We start from the raw sequence: 18,047 nt of genomic DNA on the forward strand, positions 1-18,047 counted from the left end.
AGAATTGTTTTGAGCGGAAATCAGGCTCTCTCATAATCTTGCTATCTTTGGGGGGGCTGGGGGCTGGCTGAGCCTTGGAAGATATGAGGAGCGTTGACAGAACTCACACAGCTTGACACAGTGCTCCACTTGGCGTTTTGGAAAGGAGTCCTTAGACTTCTTTGGAAAAGGTACGTGAGCTACTTAAGTTGCCTCTTTTTGTACATTAAGATTATCCCAGTTCATCAGACTGAGTCGATCCTGTCACTGCATTAACATGCAATTATAAAAAGCTCAGATTGAGCAATGATTCACCTTGTTAGGATCATTACGCTGAGAGGGGTTATTTTTTTTGGGGGGGCGAGGTGGTGGGCGAGAAGCCCCTAAGCAATGAAAGCAATCTTGAGGAAAAGACCAATTTGGAAACCAGCAAGCTACAACGAAACACTTAACAGCCTTCTTGAAAGCGTAACCTGGCCCAAAGGAGTGTCTCACTGAATCGTACCGATCACTTATATCACTCTTTAGAGTGTTCAGATGCGTCAGTCGTGCCCAAGCAGTACTCCTGAAAGGGTGGGAGGGAGATTTGTCCACACTTTATTTTATTTCTTAATTTAACTAGTGTACCGCTTTATGTCTTCAGAACCTCAAAGCTGTTTGCATCTTCATGGAAATCAATAGGTATCACATAAAAACTGGAATAGCTCAGTCAGTAGAACATGAGACAGGGTTGTGGGTTTGAGCCCCACACTGGGCAAAAACATTCTTGCATTGGAGGGGGTTGGACCCTCATGGTCCTTTCCAATTCTATGATTGTTGTTGTTGTTGTTTAGTCGTGTCCGACTCTTTGTGACCCCCTGGACCAGAGCACGCCAGGCACTCCTGTCTTCCACTGCCTCCCTCATGCTGGTAGCTTTGACAACACTGTCCCACCATCTCGTCCTCTGTCGTCCCCTTCTCCTTGTGCCCTCCATCTTTCCCAACATCAGGGTCTTTTCCAGGGAGTCTTCTCTTCTCATGAGGTGGCCAAAGCCTTGGAGCCTCAGCTTCAGGATCTGTCCTTCCAGTGAGCACTCAGGGCTGATTTCCTTAAGAATGATCTTCTTGCAGCCCATGGGACTCTCAAGAGTCTCCTTCAACACCATAATTCAAAAGCATCAATTCTTTGGCAATCAGCCTTCTTTATGGTCCTGCTCTCTCTATGATTCTATGGAAACACAATTCCACACTCAGTGCAGCTCCCCCTCCCCTCCCCCCATTCCTTATTTTAAGTAACATCAGCAGTAAATATCTTTAAAAGGGATCACATGCAAAACAAAAAAGCATCGAAATACTACAGAGTACAATGCAATTACAACATAAAAACCACCCTCACATTTAATTATATAAATCAAGGATTCAAGAACCATCTTGCCACACCCACCCATTCAAAAGTCACACTTTCCTTGCACACAGTGCATCACTCTGACCATTCAATTCTCACTCCAGCAAAACACTCAAAACACTCAGCCATTAGTAATTGTCTGCAAATCCAACAGCTGAAAAGCGAAGCAGCAAGTAATTTCCTCCCCATCTCTGACCTGCGGTGATAGATTTTAATGTGAATCTGCCTGGTTTGCAGTTCCCAAACTAAGAAGTAAACTGAAGCACAGCTGTCCTATGGCGCAGAAGCATCGAGTCTCTGCTTCAGGGATGGGACAACACAGAATCATAGATTTCTACTTGGAAGCAACCCCGAGGGTCACCTTGTCCAAGGCAGGAGTACCAGGCAAGGGCAGGTTCCTACCTTCTCCTGGGCAGACACAGCTGACATAGATCTTGGCCTTTTGGTGGGCTTTCTATTTATTCGTTTTATTTATTGATATATGGCTGTTCATCTGAAGATCTCAAGGTGGTTGTGATGGCCTGGGATTCAGACTCAGAGGTTGAACCTGAGGAATCCCAGCCTGCACAGGAGTCCCCGCCTCCAGAACCAGCTGAGCTGGGGCCTGAGCCTGAGCCTGAAGGGTCCTCACCTGTGCTGGATCCTCAGGTGCAGGCACCAGCTGAGTCTGCTCTGGCCCCTGAGGTGTCCCATTGCCTGCAGGTGTTCCACTCTCAGCCCCGTCAGGGGAAGAGGAGGTTGTCTCTGGGTCTGGTAACCCTCCAGCCTCTCCTGAGCTGCAGAGGCTCAGGGCAGAGAGGCGGAGGGAACTAAGTTCCTGCAGGAGGAGTGCTCGCCTCCAGGCCAGGAGAGGCGAGTCACCTGTGGACCGGGGCCACCCTATGCCTCGGGGCAGATAAAAGCCAGTCAGCCCCAGTCCCAGGTTGCGGGAGCAACGTTGTTAGTAGCCTGTTCCTGCTCTTCTGCCAGAGTTCCTGACCCCACCTGACTCCCTGCTACAGCTTTGACGGACAGACTCCATACCATCGACCTCAGACTGGACTCGGACCTTGCCTCTCGGTTAGCCCCCAGGACCAGCACAGTGGTTCTAGATTGATGCCTGCCTCTCCTTCCTTCCTGATGCCCTGCCCCCTGACAGCCCTGGATTTTTCTAGGCCTGCCAGCATAATCTGAAGTGATCTGTGACTGTCTCAACCCAGCTTGGTTGATGTTCCAAACCCTTCAGATAATCCCTGTTTGGCTCAGGACCCCAAAATATATATTACTGTAAGTTTGAGGGTGGGGAGAGTCAGTCAGGGTGATGCCCCGAGTCACTTCCAAATTCTTGGGGTCCTGTATCCCTTGAGGGTTAGGATCTGACAGAGGATTCTGTTTGCTGAACTGGCCAGACAAGTCGCTTTGTAAGACAATAGTCTTAGCTGGCCACTTAAGTGTCCTCATCAGCATCCCAAAAGAATGATCTACATTTCAAGAGCTTAAGTGATGGTGCCCTCCAGGATAATGGGGGAACCCTTCCTTCCCTCCTCTGCTGATAAGTAGGAGAGTAATAGCTGGAGAGGGACGCGGGTGGCACTGTCGGTTAAACCACAGAGCCTAGGACTTGCCGATCAGAAGGTCGGTGGTTCGAATCCCCGCAACGGGATAAGCTCCCGTTGCTCGGTCCCTGCTCCTGTCCACCTAGCAGTTCGAAAGCACGCTAAAAAGTGCAAGTAGATAAATAGGTACCCCTCCGGCGGGAAGGTAAATGGCGTTTCCGTGCGCTGCTCTGGTTCGGCAGAAGTGATTCAGTCATGCTAGCCACATGACCCGGAAGCTGTACACCAGCTCCCACGGCCAGTAAAGCGAGATGAGCGCCACAACCCTAGAGTCGGTCACGACTGGACCTAATGGTCAGGGGTCCCTTTACTTGTAATAGCCGGAGAGTAGTATTTGTGAGCTGAGCTTGAAGCAGCCTGGAAGCTGGATACACAGAGACATTCTTGCTTTGAGCTGGATCCAAAGCTTTGACCAATGAAGAAGCAAGATTGGTTGGGGGTGTTAATGCTTTGAGCCACTCCATCTTATGCTCAGGTTGCATATATGTAGGGCTTCCATACGTCCTGGACGTTACCTGGATTTCAATGGGGAATTTCCAAAAGGTGGCGCTTTGTCCTGGATCTTAGGGAAGTCAATCAAAAAATCATTAATTGAAATATGGCAACCCTATACAGTGGTACCTTGGGTTAAGAACTTAATTCATTCTGGAGGTCCATTCTTAACCTGAAACTGTTCTTAACCTGAGGTACCACTTTAGCTAATGGGGCCTCCCACTGTCGCACAATTTCTGTTCTCACCCTGAAGCAAAGTTCTTAACCCGAGGTATTATTTCTGGGTTAGCGGAGTCTGTAACCTGAAGCGTCTGTCACCCAAGGTACCACTGTATATATGTGAGATAAAACCATATATCATAAAGACACCACAGTCTCTACTGATCTTCATTGCAAGAAAAACAAATCCAGGGCAAGTGCCTGGGGTCTTTTGCTGCTCAGAGATTGGAGTGGCATGGAAACCAAGCCTTATGAGGAACAGTTGAAGGAGCTGGGTATATTTAGCTTGGAAAAGGGGAGATTAAGAGGAGATACGAGAGCCATCTACAAATATCTCAAGGGTTGTCACGTGGAAGATGGACCAAGCCTGTTTCCTCCTGCTCCGGAGGGTAGGACTTGAACCCAGGGCTTCAAGTTACAGGAAAGGAGATTCTGACTAAACATCAGGAAGAACTTTCCAATAGAAAGAGCCATTCCCTTGGAAGGTGGCAGGCTCTCCTTTCTCGGAGGTTTTTAAGCAGAGGTTGGATGGTCATCTGTCGTAGATGCTCAAGATTCCTGCAATGCAGGGGGTTGGACTAGATGACCCTCAGGGTCCCTTACAACTCTACAATTTATGATTCCAACATATACATAGGCGCCAGCAGCCTCGCAGGTGCTGTTTCCTGGCCTCAACCTTGCAAAGGCTGGAAGCCATTGATTCCGTATATGTTTGTTTTCGCGGTGGGTCTGGAGCCATCCTTTGCTGTGGGAGAAAGACGATGATCCCTCTATAATAATTACCGAGAGCGGCAAATTGCTGCTGTTGCGCGAGCTTTTTCGTTTCCTCCTGTCTTTGGGGCAGCATGAAAGGCTGATTGCTCCCGGAGGGCATGGGCCGATCTCCAAACTTTTGATTCGTGGAGCTGAGTGGAATTAATTGCAGATTTATGTTCCGCCGGCAAAGGGGGAGCGTTTCAGATCTGAGCTGTGATGTGCTGTCTTTGCTTTCTGTTGCTTTCTCTTCAGCTGACGGCCCTTAGGTGGTGTGCCTTTCACTCATGGCTCCATTGTTTCCCGTAGACTCTCCCTTTATTAATTAGAGGGCCTGACACTAAAGCTTGAGTAACTGAGCAGCGTGGTGCAGTTTTAATTAATCTCACTGCTGAGCCGCTGAAGGTGAACGTGTAAAAGGGTCTGGTGTGCTAGCAGTTAGACACAGCAGCGTGACTCGTGCGAGGTCTTCGTGTGTCCACAAGGAGGAGTTCCGGCCTGCTGGTGCAAAAATCTGTCTTGCCGAGAAGGCCATTCCGTTACCTCTTTGATGAATCCCTCCCACTCTCTCAAAATGTTCTAGCTCTTTATCCATCCTTTTTGTGTGTCTCCTGGCCATGTCTTTTTGTGATGGACGGGGAGTCGAGGGTGAATGAGGACAGGATGAAAGGAGAGCCCTGCTGGATCAGGCTGAAGCCCAGGATTCTGTCCACACAGTGGTCGAACAGATACAAGCAGGGTTTGAGCGCAAGAAGCCTCTCCCTTTCTGTGGCTTACAGCAACTGGTACTTAAAAACATTGCCACCTCCAACCGTGGCCAAGTCTCCCTGCATGCTTGCTCATAAGAACAGCCTGCTCAATCAGTCCAATGACCTATGTAGCTGTTAGAATTCCTGCTCCATGATTGCAGTCATGGGATTTTTGTCTTTCACATGACGGTATATGTTTTGACTCCACAGAGTGGGAAATGATGGAGACAGGATGTTGGTGTTACTGTGTTCCGTGAAGTGGGACTATTGTCCTTTATTCTCTTTTTCTCTTTGCTGTCTGATGCTAGAGAGAGAGGGAGCCAAGTTGCAGTGCTCTGTGTGTGTTTATATGTAAATAAAGTAGATTAGCCAAAATGCTGAGTTGCTGAGGTCTATCATGCAAGGTGTGCAAACTCTGCAGATCCCTAAGTGTGCCGATGTCTGTTGGCATCGGTTGCTGTGATGTTCGGGCTGAAGAAAGCTTATGAAGCTCCCGAACGATTGACCAGGAGGGAGAGAATATGCCAGTCAGGCATGTGTCTTCGCCAGGGTCCTACTCGAGTGTAGGCTGAACTCCTGACGGTAGCATCCTGTTCTTATAGTAGCCAACCAGATACCCGTGGGAAATTAAAATGGTAAATGACCCCTGCAGTGGCGGAGCTTCATGCTTTGGCACTGGGGGGCGGAGAGCAGGTGGGGGCGGGGCTGGTGCATGGCACACCGCCCGCAGGGGTGTGACGCGCGTCCTGGGGGTGTGGCATGCCACCTGCAGGGGCGTGGCACACAGTGTGGGCAGGGGGAGCAGCCGTAATGGCACCCCACTGGGATCACGCTGCCAGGGCGGTGCGCTCCCCCACACTTCTCTTCCTCCACCAGTGGACCCCTGGACAGTTAAGCCCAGTCAAAGGCAACTATGGGGTTGCGGCGCTCATCTCGCTTTCAGGCCAAGGGAGCCAGTGTTTGTCCACAGACAGCTTTCGGGTCATGTGGCCAGCATGACAAAACTGCTTCTTGTGCACGGAGGACCGTGACAAGTGCCAGAGTGCACGGAAACACCGTTTACCTTTCCGCCTATTTATCTACTTGCACTGGTGTGCTTTTGAACTGCTAGGTTGGCAGGAGCTGGGACCGAACAATGGGAGCTCACGCCGTTGCGGGGATTCGAACCGCCGACCTTCTGATCGGCAAGCCCAAGAGGCTCAGTGGTTTAGACCGCAGTGGTGTAGTGGTTAAGAGCGGTGGACTCGTAATCTGGTGAACCAGGTTCGCTTCCCTGCTCCTCCACATGCAGCTGCTGGGTGACCTTGGGCTAGTCACACTTCTCTGAAGTCTCTCAGCCCCACTCACCTCACAGAGTGTTTGTTGTGGGGGAGGAAGGGAAAGGAGATTGTTAGCCGCTTTGAGACTCCTTTGGGTAGTTATAAAGCAGGATATCAAATCCAAACTCCTCCTCCTCCTCCTCTTCTTCTTTTATCTGTCCTGAACGTCCAATATGCCACTTCATGTCCACAAGTCTAGTGTTATAAGGGAGGGAGAAAAAACCCTCTCTCTATCCACTGTCTCCATGCTATGTGTAATTTTTAAAACTTTTATCATGTTGCCTCTTACCATTTCCCTAAACAAAAAGTCCCAAATTGGCAAAAATATATAAATCTAAATCAAATAAGTGTTGGAAATGTAAAGAGAAAGAAGGTTCTTTTTATCATATGTGGTGGCCAGTAAGGTTAAAGCTTACTGGGAAATGATATATAATGAAATGAAAAGGATGTTTAAAATAACGTTTGTAAAAAACAACCTTTTTTACAAACCTTTTTGGGGAATTACAGTGGTACCTCACAAGACGAATGCCTCACAAGACGAAAAACGCGCAAGACGAAAGAGTTTTCCGTTTTTTGAGTCGTTCCGCAAGACGAATTTCCCTTGGGCTTGCTTTGCAAGACGAAACGTCTTGCGAGTTCTTGCGAGTTTGTTTCCTTTTTCTTAAAGCCACTAAGCCGTTAATAGCCGCTAAGCCGCTAATAGCCGCTAAGCCGTTAAGCCGCTAATAGCCGTGCTTCGCAAGACGAAAAAACCACAAGACGAAGAGACTTGCGGAACGGATTAATTTCATCTTGCGAGGCACCACTGTATAGGGACAGAACTACCCAAACTGTATAGAAACTTTGTCATATATGCTACTACAGCAGCAAGACTGTTACTTGCCTCCAGAATGGAAAGAAGTCGAAGTCCCAGCAAAGGAAGAATGGATACAAAAACTTACGGAATATGCAGAAATGGCGAAACTTACTGGGAAAAATAAGAAATAAAGACAGCAACTTTTTATAAAAGAATGGAAAGGGTTTATTGAATATTTACAGATAAATTGTAAACAGATGAGAGCATTATTGTAATAACCTGCAGTTTCATAAGAGTATATATCTAAAGTAGATGAATAAATGAACAAATTAAGTTAATTTGGATATGCAGAAGATATTAAAAATAAATTTAAGGAACCGCGGAAAGAGTGGGGAGGAAGCCAAGTTTTGAAATGTTAAAATGACTGTGAAATTATTGAAATGTATAAACCTGAAGATTATAAATAATGTTTTTAAAAAACAGTCCCAGACACTGCAACCTTTATTCATAGCGGACTCGTACCATCCCCCTGACCTTTCTGACGTCCCTTTTCCAAACCTTTTCCAAATAACTAGCTCTGTTAGCTGTCGATGCTAAGTTTTCTTTCATGTGTCAGTTGCTGATGGTTTTTTTGGATTCTTTATTTATCTTTTCACTTGGCCTGGCCTAGGCAGCCATTCTCACACCTTCAGATAGAAGGCTGTTCTCAGGCAGCCCTTTAAATAGAGGACTGTTCTGTAAAACAGAACTCATGGCCCCTCCACGCTTCCAATATCCCGTGAACATTCATCTGACCTTTATTTTTTTAAATCAATTTTCTTTTTCTAATCACGAAAGGGCATTGCCATTTGAGCTTCGGGTAGCAACTACATCACTTCTTCCTTGCACTGGGGAAGAGTTGATGGCCAGCTCAGGCACTAAAGGTAAAGGTAAAGGGACCCCTGACCATTAGGTCCAGTCGTGGCCGACTCTGGGGTTGCGGAGCTTATCTCGATTTATTGGCCGAGGGAGCCGGCGTACAGCTTCCGGGTCATGCGGCCAGCATGACTAAGCCACTTCTGGCAAACCAGAGCAGAGCACGGAAACGCCGTTTACCTTCCCGCCGGAGCGGTACCTATTTATCTACTTGCACTTTGACGTGCTTTTGAACTGCTAGGTTGGCTGGAGCAGGGACTGAACAACGGGAGCTCACCCCGTCGCGGGGATTCGAACCGCCGACCTTCTGATCAGCAAGTCCTAGGCTCTGTGGTTTAACCCACAGCATCACCCGCATCCCTCAGCTCAGGCACTACCTTTCCTCATACCTTCAAATGCGACAGAACAGTTGCTGTAGGCAGTGGTGGACCATGGCATCTCAATTTCAGTGCCGGCCTGTGCGATGCCAAAATCCAGAGGACCCCCCCTCTCTTGCCTTCCATTGGATGCCGTGGTTATCATGACCCAGAAGATTGATGCCCAGTGTGATTGCACTAATCACTCTCCCCTGATCTGCCTTTGCTGTGTGAGTAATGTGGGTCCCCCACCATTGCTTCACGCTGATCAGCGATACAACCCAATAGACCCAACTGAAACTGAAACTGAAATACTTTCTTGTCACTTGTACAACTTGTATACAGTGAGATTACACGAGCACCCCCCACTCAGCTCTCTTAGTCTCAATTCCCCTCGTTTACTGACTCACACCCCCCAAACCTGAAAGTCAGTTGCCCTGTTCTTATCTTTTCATTCAGCAGATATTCTTCAAGATATGGCAACCCTACATTCTGACTTCTCTCTGCCTTTGAAAAATAAATAAATGCCCCCAAATAGCAGAGCTAGTTATTTTTCAAGACATCATCACCATGAATCCTGGCCTGTCAGTTCATAGCTCATGTCCCGTAACATTTCTTGGAAAGTACCCATAAGGCACAGGTGTATTCTCCGGCAATCTGTCACTCATTGCTGTTTGGGAGTTTAGTGCTGACGGGATTCAATGGTCCTTCATCAGGGCGCTGCTTCTGCCCCTCTGTGTCAGTTAAAAAACGGCCTCACTCTGCTGACACAGGGATCCTCAGGGGGAAACGTGGCAATGACTGATGACATCGCGTTTGTCCAGCCAGTAGTATTTTTATATCCCCCTGGGCAAAACGGGCCTTTTCTGACCGACGAGGGAGCTTCAGGGATGGCAGATGTTATCTGGAAAGCTATTTCGAAGAAAGCTGGGACTAGACAATTGTGGGTGAGGGGAGCTAATATGATGGGGGGGTGGAATAAAGAAATGGTGGTGTCAGGGTACTGCCATCGGAACAGGGTAAGGAAGCAGAGGGGCAGCTGGGTTACAGGGAATCTCTGAAAATCTTGCAGAGGAGTTCCTCTTCCTGTGGTGAGGAAAGCCACACCTCCAGTGGGGAAGAGGGGAAAGGACCAGAGGATGTTGCTGGGGGCCTCAGCACCGCTGCAGGCCAAGCCGGCCAGGAGGGAAGCATACCCCTTCCGTCACCCACGCTGCGCAGAGGTCTAAAGCGCAAAGAAGGAAGGAAAAGGCTGGGGGAGATGAAGCTCTTATGTTGGGGTAGGTCCCGGAAACGACCACTCCTGGATTCTGCTAGCGACTGAGGCAGACATGAACTTATGGCTCCGCACTGTAAATAGTTTTGCACCAAAATAAAACCTGTAAAAGACAGGTTGGAGTCCTGAATGGTTACTCACGAGCAACCACTATTGCCATCTGACAGGTGGCATGGATTGGGGGAAGGGAGAGGAATAATTACCATTTGCCAAAATGAACTGGTACTGTAAAGATTAAGAATAAGCAGCACAGTGGTACCTCGGGTTAAGAACTTTATTCGTTCCGGAGGTCCGTTCTTAACCTGAAACTATTCTTAACCTGAGGTACCACTTTAGCTAATGGGGCCTCCCGCTGCTGCCGTGCTGCCGGAGCACGATTTCTGTTCTCATCCGGAAGCAAAGCTCTTAACCCGAGGTAATATTTCTGGATTAGCAGAGTCTGTAACCTGAAGCATATGTAACCTGAAGTGAATGTAACCTGAGGTACCACTGCATTTGTGTTTGTGAAAGGAGTCACAAAATCACAGTGTTGCAAACAGTCAAGTTTCTTGTTTTTGCAGGTCTCCACCTGCAACTTACCTCCATGTGCCCTTTCGGGGAACTAGTTGCCCCAAGTGAGTTTATGCTATAAACAAGGGAGCATTACGCAAAACTTTTGCCGCATGCAATTGTGTGGATGTGGGAAATGCCAGAATACTCTGGCACTGGTTCCCCGACTTCAGAGGAATCGCCTCATCAGTGACCTTGGAACTGCTCCCTGATTAGTTTCATCCTTGGGGAATAACAGAAGGAAACTCAACTTGGTGCAGATTGGAAACGTGTGTGTGTGTATGGAGTTGCATGGCTCGTCGGAATCCCTCTGAATCCAGCCGAGCAGCTTTTCAGTGACAGCAATTACGCCCTTAACAGGAATCCGAGTGTCCTGAAAGGCACAGCTCTTCTGTGTAACCTTGACTCCGCAAAGGCGACTTTATTTACCTGCTCTCCTCTCCTCCGGGAAATCAGACAAGGAGCCTTCCCTTGCAACTTGATTCTTCGAAATGTCATTGCCAGGAGTGCTGGCGTGTGGTGGAGGTGTCCCACTGGACCAGAGAAAGCTCCAGGATCATCGCAGCGTGGGAGGAAGCATTTTTAGCACCAAGAGGCTCGGGCTGGAAATGGGTCAGATGTGGGAGAATGGCTGTAAACGTGCCCATAGAAAGCTACCTTTTCCTTAATAGTGGGGAGAAATCATTTGAATCTAGAGGGAGCCTGTTCATCTGTAGTGGCATGATTTTTAACACACAAAGTGATTTGTAAACCCTTGCCATATTATTATTAATAATAATAATAATAATAATAATAATAATAATAATAATAATAATTTATTATTTGTACCCCGCCCATCTGGCTGGGTTTCCCCAGCCACTCTGGGCGGCTTCCAACAAAGACCAAAAATACACTAAAATGTCACGCATTAAAAACTTCCCTGAACAGGGCTGCCTTAAGATGTCTTCTGAATGTCAGGTAGTTTTTTATCTCTTTGACATCTGATGAGAGGGTGTTCCACAGGGTGGGCGCCACTACCGAGAAGGCCCTCTACCTGGTTCCCTGTAGCTTTGCTTCTTGCAATGAGGGAACCGCCAGAAGGCCCTCGGCACTGGACCTCAGCGTCCGGGCAGAACGATGGGGGTGGAGACGCTCCTTCAGGTATACTGGGCCGAGGCCGTTTAGGGCTTTAAAGGTCAACACCAACACTTTGAATTGTGCTTGGAAACGTACTGGGAGCCAATGTAGGTCTTTCAAGACCAGTGTTATGTGGTCCCGGCGGCCACTCCCAGTCACCAGTCTAGCTGCTGCATTCTGGATTAGTTGTAGTTTCCGGGTCACTTTCAAAGGTAGCTCCACGAAGAGCGCATTGCAGTAGTCCAAGCGGGAGATAACTAGAGCATGCACCACTCGGGCGAGACAGTCTGCAGGTAGGTAGGGTCTCAGCCTGTGTACCAGGTGGAGCTGGGAGACAGCTGCCCTGGATACAGAATTTACCTGCGCCTCCATGGACAGCTGTGAGTCCAAAATGACTCCCAGGCTGCGCACCTGGTCCTTCAGGGGCACAGTTACCCCATTCAGGACCAGGGAGTCCTCCACCCCCGCCCACCCCCTGTCCCCCACAAACAGTACTTCTGTCTTGTCAGGACTCAACCTCAATCCATTAGCTGCCATCCATTCTCCAACCGCCTCCAGGCACTCACACAGGACCTTCACCGCCTTCGCTGGTTCTTATGAAGGTACCTTATGCAGACTTTTGTGTTCCATCTACTGCTTTAGTTCAATTATTGGGGACCACAGTTCTTTAATGATCAGGGACCACAGTTCATTTTTCTGGGACCACAGAGAGAGCCTCTTTGGTGGTCAAACTTAGGAATGGCAAGAAAATTGATTCGGTTAACGTACAAAGGCAAACCTACCTAATTCGTCCTTTCCAAAACAATATGAGAACCAAAACACGTCTGTCCTTTAAAATTTTGCAGTGAAGACTGTGAGCCAAGTACTGTGTACGGAAATGCATATATCAGGGTAAAGTGTGCAGGAAAATGCATGTTGTATCAGGGGAATCGCTTTGCAAAAATGTGCCTATAATGCAAAATCGCATACAAATGTGTGCATGCTGGTGAGTTTTCATTAGGACTTTAAGAAAACCACACATGTAAATTAATGTAAATTAATGTGGAGAAGTGAAAGAAGGTTTAGAGAAGTGGGAAACTGAAATGGGCGGAGTCACCCATTACTGGGCTGTAGAACCTTCTCCCAAGAGAGACTCATCTTGTCTCATCTTACTGGTTTTCCACCAAATGGTGAAAACTTGCCCTTAGGTATAGATCTACGGAAGCCTTTGATCACCTGTTTCCTTATTCTGTTGCTGACTTTATTGTTCCCAGTTTTAACGAGAGCATTTAATATGCGTTCCATTTCACAATAGCCTTTTTTATAATGTTTCTGAATTTTATGCATGATGTGCTGTTAATTTTTATTGTTGTTCATTACCTTGAACTTCCTGAAAAGGCAGGGGATGTGCGTTTGTTAAACATGAATACAAATGAACAAGCCATTTACTGAACCAGACCCTTGGTCGATTTAGCTGAGCGTTGTGTGCTATGAATGGAAGCAGCTCTCCAAAGCCATTTACCACTGCTATTTATTGCATTTTAATCCCACCAAGGGGTTCAAGGTGGTGTGAATTGTTCCCTCACTTATTTAATTCCCACAACGACCCTGTGAGGGAGGTCAGACTGAGAAGCAGTGAATGGCCCAAGGTCACCCGGTGAGCTTCGTGGTTGAGTGGGGATTTGAACCCAAGTCTCCCAGGTACTTAGTCAAACACTCTAACCACTCTCCCGGTATGCCCTACAGAGGACCTTAAGGTCCATAAATAGCAATACCCTAGAGGTCCTGGGCCCTAAGGAAGTCAAATTAGCCTCAACCAGAGCCAGGGCCTTTTCAACACTGGCCCCAACTTGGTGGAACTCTCTGTCTCATGAGACCAGGGCTCTGCAGGAGCTGCTCCACCTGGCCTTTGGTTTGGACTCAGTCTGACCCTTATGTTTCCCTCCCTTTATGGTCTTGATTTATCGGCTATTTTAAAATGCGGCTGCATTTTAAATTGCATTTTAACCTGTATTTTAAATTGTGTTTTTTTCCCTTCCTCTTTTTCCGCTATTATGTTTTTACTGTCATTTTATTGGTGTTAGCCGTCCTGAGCCTGGCTCTGGCCAGGGAGGGTGGGGTATAAATATAATTATTCATTGTTGTTGTTGTTGTTGTTATTGTTGTTGTTGTTTAGTCGTTTAGTCGTGTCCAACTCTTCGTGACCCCATGGACCAGAGCATGCCAGGCCCTCCTGTCTTCCACTGCCTCTTGCAGTTTGGTCAAACTCATGCTGGTAGCTTCAAGAACACTGTCCAACCATTTTGTCCTCTGTCGTCCCCTTCTCCTTGGGCCCTCCATCTTTCCCAACATCAGGGTCTTTTCCAGGGATTCTTCTCTTCTCATGAGGTGGCCAAAGTCTTGGAGCCTCAGCTTCACGATCTGTGCTTCCAATGAGCACTCAGGGCTGATTTCCTTCAGAATGGAGACATTTGATCTTCTTGCAGTCCATGGGACTCTCAAGAGTCTCCTCCAGCACCACAGTTCAAAAGCATCAATTCTTCGGAGATCAGCCTTCTTTATGGTCCAGCTCTCACTTCCATACATCACTACGGGGAAAACCATAGCTTGAACTATACGGACCTTTGTTGGCAAGGTGATGTCTCTGCTTTTTAAGATGCTGTCTAAGTTTATCATTGCTTTTCTCCCAAGAAGCAGGTGTCTTTATTATTATTACTATTACTGGGAGGTATACATGAATAGGTTTTGAGTCTCCAGGGCTTCACGACACTGTCTGGAATTGCAAACGAAACGCAAACTCAGCATGACTCTTCTCCCCTTGTCGTCCACAGCTCACCCGAGTGCCGGTGGAGTCCTGCGGACAGTACAAAAGCTGCAGCGAGTGCCTGGGCTCCGGGGACCCCCACTGCGGATGGTGTGTGCTCCACAACGCGTAAGTGTGTGGGTCGCAGGGTCGAGGGATGGGTGGGGGCGCGGCAGGGGCAGCAGGCCCCAGGGCTTCCTTCCCATTTTCTTCCTCCCCAACCTCACATTTTCTCACTGCCGGCTGTGACACAGAACAAAGCTGCAAATGGACACAGCAGCCGTCCCCGGTGGGACGAAGGCAGTCGTTCGGAAAGGCAGCCTGAGAGTTCCAGCTTCAGAAAGAGAGAGGCAGCGTTGCTTTCTGAAGATGGAGAAATGTGTCCTTTGGTAGAATTTAAAGGACAAAAACAATTGTCACGGCGAAAGTTAGGGAACCTGTACCCTGCTTCTTCTCATTGATAGAAAAAAGACAGCCATGGAACTGAGAAATCGCACAAAACAAATGAAATACTGTGAAAATCCCTTAAATGAGAAGTAATTGACTAGAAATATTATCTTGTGGAAATAAACTAAATATTAAAATTCCAAAAGTTTAAGGAAAACAATTAGAAGAACCTAAAATTGAACAAAGCCTTAACGGGATTCCAGCTACAAACCTCGTTTCACTGAACTATTCAGTTTCCTCAGAAAGAAATAGAAAAATCATAAACTTTAAATGACCAAAATTTCAAAAAAAGGGTAGAAGCCCCCAAAATTCTGAAGTATTATAATCCTGGCTCGACATAGGTAAAGCAAAGCGTAGTAATAAAGGATTGAGGACTCAAAGGTACAGTTTACAATTTACAAAAATTTACAAAAAAGGGTTTGAAAACCTAAATGGCAAGTTTTAAACACAGCCCAACTTGAAGGAAGCAAAGCACAGTAATAGAAAGTTGAGGACTCAACTTGTGAAAATTCTAGTGCTGCTTTTACAAAAAGGTTTAAAAGCCTAAAAGGCACAAATTCAAAGAAAGAAATACAAGATAAGCGGTTTTTAAGCAAACTCAAGAACAGGGCTGAAACGCTCTGCTCACTGAGCTCAAACAAAAAGCATTCTGTGTGGTGCCTTTGAGACTAAGGGACCATCTATCCTATAGACTTAAACTGGTCTATTAATTAAAATAATTAATTTCCTTTGTGACGGACCCCTTTTCCTGCAGCATAGGCTGCTGTCTGCTTGTAGCTCGCTAAGATCTGTATTGCTTAAGTGGATCTGGGGGGAGCTGGTGGGCAAGGGAGCGGGGAGCTGCCTCGCAGCAGCGGGATTGCATTTGTGGGCTGCCTGAGCCTCTGATGCATTGAGGCAGTCTGGCAAAGGCCCCCTAAGATGCCAAAGCAGGCCTGGAGATAGAATTTGCTCTGCACTCCGAGCCTTGATGGAAACATATGCTGCTGCTTTTGCTCTCTCTGTGTGGAGTCTCTGGGACTGATGTCCAGAAGAGCAATTTGCAGCTTACACTGTTTCAAAGGCTACCCCAGGGCGCCAGCAGTCAATGCAAAAGCAGCCGTGAGACTGCGGTAGCTGAGCGCTGGAGAGAGCTTTGGCTATTGGACGCATTGCTTTCCTTTCCTGGCTCCCTCCTCTGCTTGAGAGATTGACTTCTCTTTCCTAGGGGCGGCCTGGCATGGATCGGGGAATTGATTTCTGCGACTCTTCTGTCCTAACCTTACAGGGGGGAATTTGAGTCCATGTGTGCAGGGGAGGGGGGGAGAGAGAGAGAGAGAGAGAGAGAGAGAGAGAGAGAGAGAGAGAGAGAGAGAAGGCAGCTTGGAAAATAAGAGGGCATTGATTGGGTTTTACGTGGCAAAGAGGGGGATCTGGGAAAAGCGGGCCATCAAAGCTTCAGAGTGCAGTATCTTTTGCCTGCATCTAATTCTCAGGTGCTCTCCTCCATCTCCTCTCACTGCCTCCCGCCGCCCAACACACACACACAGAAACACACACACACCATCCAAAGCCTCAGAGGCCACGATACAGGGGCCTCTTTAACCTGCAATGTCTTGCTTGGAGGGTGCAGATCGGAAAGATGTCCAATTAGCTGCCATGGAGGTCTCCGGGGCAGGAGAGGGGAAGTGAAAAAGGAAACCTGACTGAAAAGTTAATAGCTGGCTTAGGAAGGAGAGAGAGAAAGAAGGAGCAAGACTCTGCCTAGGCAACTGTGGTGAGCAATGTCTGAACGCAAGGTCACGGCAATGACATGGGACTGGAGGGCATTTTCTTGGCAAGGTCTATGCCTGGATTCAGAATCTGGTGCCCAGCAGGGTACCATTTTGCTGCCTGCCGGCTATACTCCTCTGCTCCCTTTTTTGAAGGTCTCTGTATACAAGGCCCAATTCCAGGAGGGTCTTGCAAAACCTGGAAGACTGGGGTTTGCCTGCAAGCTGCGACCATGTTATCCCTTGACACTTGATAGCTGTGTTTTTAGATTCCTCCTGAGTCTCCTTCTTGACCTCCACAGTCACTGCCTTGGCCAGATAGAGTATCTTGTCTTCTCTTGCCACTTCTGTTGGCCCAGCAACTGAGGACTGTGATGTCACAATTCCCTGTGACATCACAGCTCGCCAGCCAACGGCATCCACCAATCAGGTGTCCTACATCCTAGAGCATCCTTTGTTAAGTTGAAGGTAAAACGTGCTTCCCTTAAAAACAAAATCAGTGAGGACGCAGAGCTCAGGCAAGCTGGCAGCCAGGACTCATTGCCTTGAATAAACAGCCTAGGGGGAAGATATTATAAGGAAACTCCTCCTATGGGGATTTCAGATCAGGGAATGTGGACACCTGGGGAGGCTGCAGCCCTCCAGAGGATAGTTTAAACATGTCATCCTCAATCACCTCACATTGACAGAGCAAGCTCAGGTAATTCTTCATGCAACACATAATTAAACTGTGGATCTCGCTTCCAGATTAGGCATTGATGTTCACCAACCAGGGTGGCTTTAAAAGAGGATTATATTAGTTCATGGAGGATGGGGCGATTGATGGCTGCTAGCCATGATGGAGGATGTGCTGTGCCTCAACCCTGCACCTGTTGTAAGCCAGAAAATAACTTATCTCCTGAGTTTACGCCAATAAAGCTCAGAAATGTGAGGAGTTAGGAGTCCAGCATTGTTTATTGCGAAGCAATATGTTACAGTCGGATCGTTCCGCAAAACTGCAACCCTGCCCAGTAGGTCCAGGCAGTGGTATTCATAACATTTCAAACAAAGCATTTCAATTTTCACCCATCATATACATCATTACCTCATTTCATGTTTTACACATGCACAATAAGCACTAGCAATTTCCCCACTGTGTTCTGTTACATTGTGTTAGTGTGTTTGTTGGGAACCTGTGTTACATGTAGCCATTTGCACCATGTAGCAACTTATGTTCTAGCTTTGAGCTGTGACTTTGTGATTCACATATTAGCTGTGTTTCTGCCCCAATGGGGGGGAGGCAACTTGCAAAATCATCAGTTTCATTAAGTAAGGTAAAGGGACCCCTGACATTGCTGTTTGAGCTTCGGGTAGCAACTACATCACCTCTTCCTTGCGCTGGAGAAGAGTTGATGGCCAGCTCAGGCACTAAAGGTAAAGGTAACGGGACCCCTGACCATTAGGTCCAGTCATGGCCGACTCTGGGGTTGCAGCGCTCGTCTCGCTTTATTGGCTGAGGGAGCCAGTGTACAGCTTCCGGGTCGTGTGGCCAGCATGACCAAGCCGCTTCTGGCGAACCAGAGCAGTGCA

At 47.7% G+C, this 18,047-nt stretch overlaps 1 protein-coding gene across 5 annotated transcripts in view; it reads left to right on the forward strand.

The window, feature by feature from the left end:
* PLXNA4 (plexin A4) overlaps positions 1-18,047 on the forward strand; it is a 600,353-nt gene that overhangs the window by 390,094 nt on the left and 192,212 nt on the right. For all 5 annotated transcript variants that reach the window (XM_083460906.1, XM_083460907.1, XM_083460910.1 and 2 more), the window contains one exon: positions 14,309-14,409. In XM_083460906.1, the coding sequence (XP_083317032.1) occupies positions 14,309-14,409 (101 nt within the window). The remainder of the gene's footprint in view (positions 1-14,308; positions 14,410-18,047) is intronic.

Source organism: Podarcis liolepis (genome assembly GCF_965112155.1).
Source record: "Podarcis liolepis genome assembly, chromosome: 10".
NCBI lineage: Eukaryota > Metazoa > Chordata > Lepidosauria > Squamata > Lacertidae > Podarcis > Podarcis liolepis.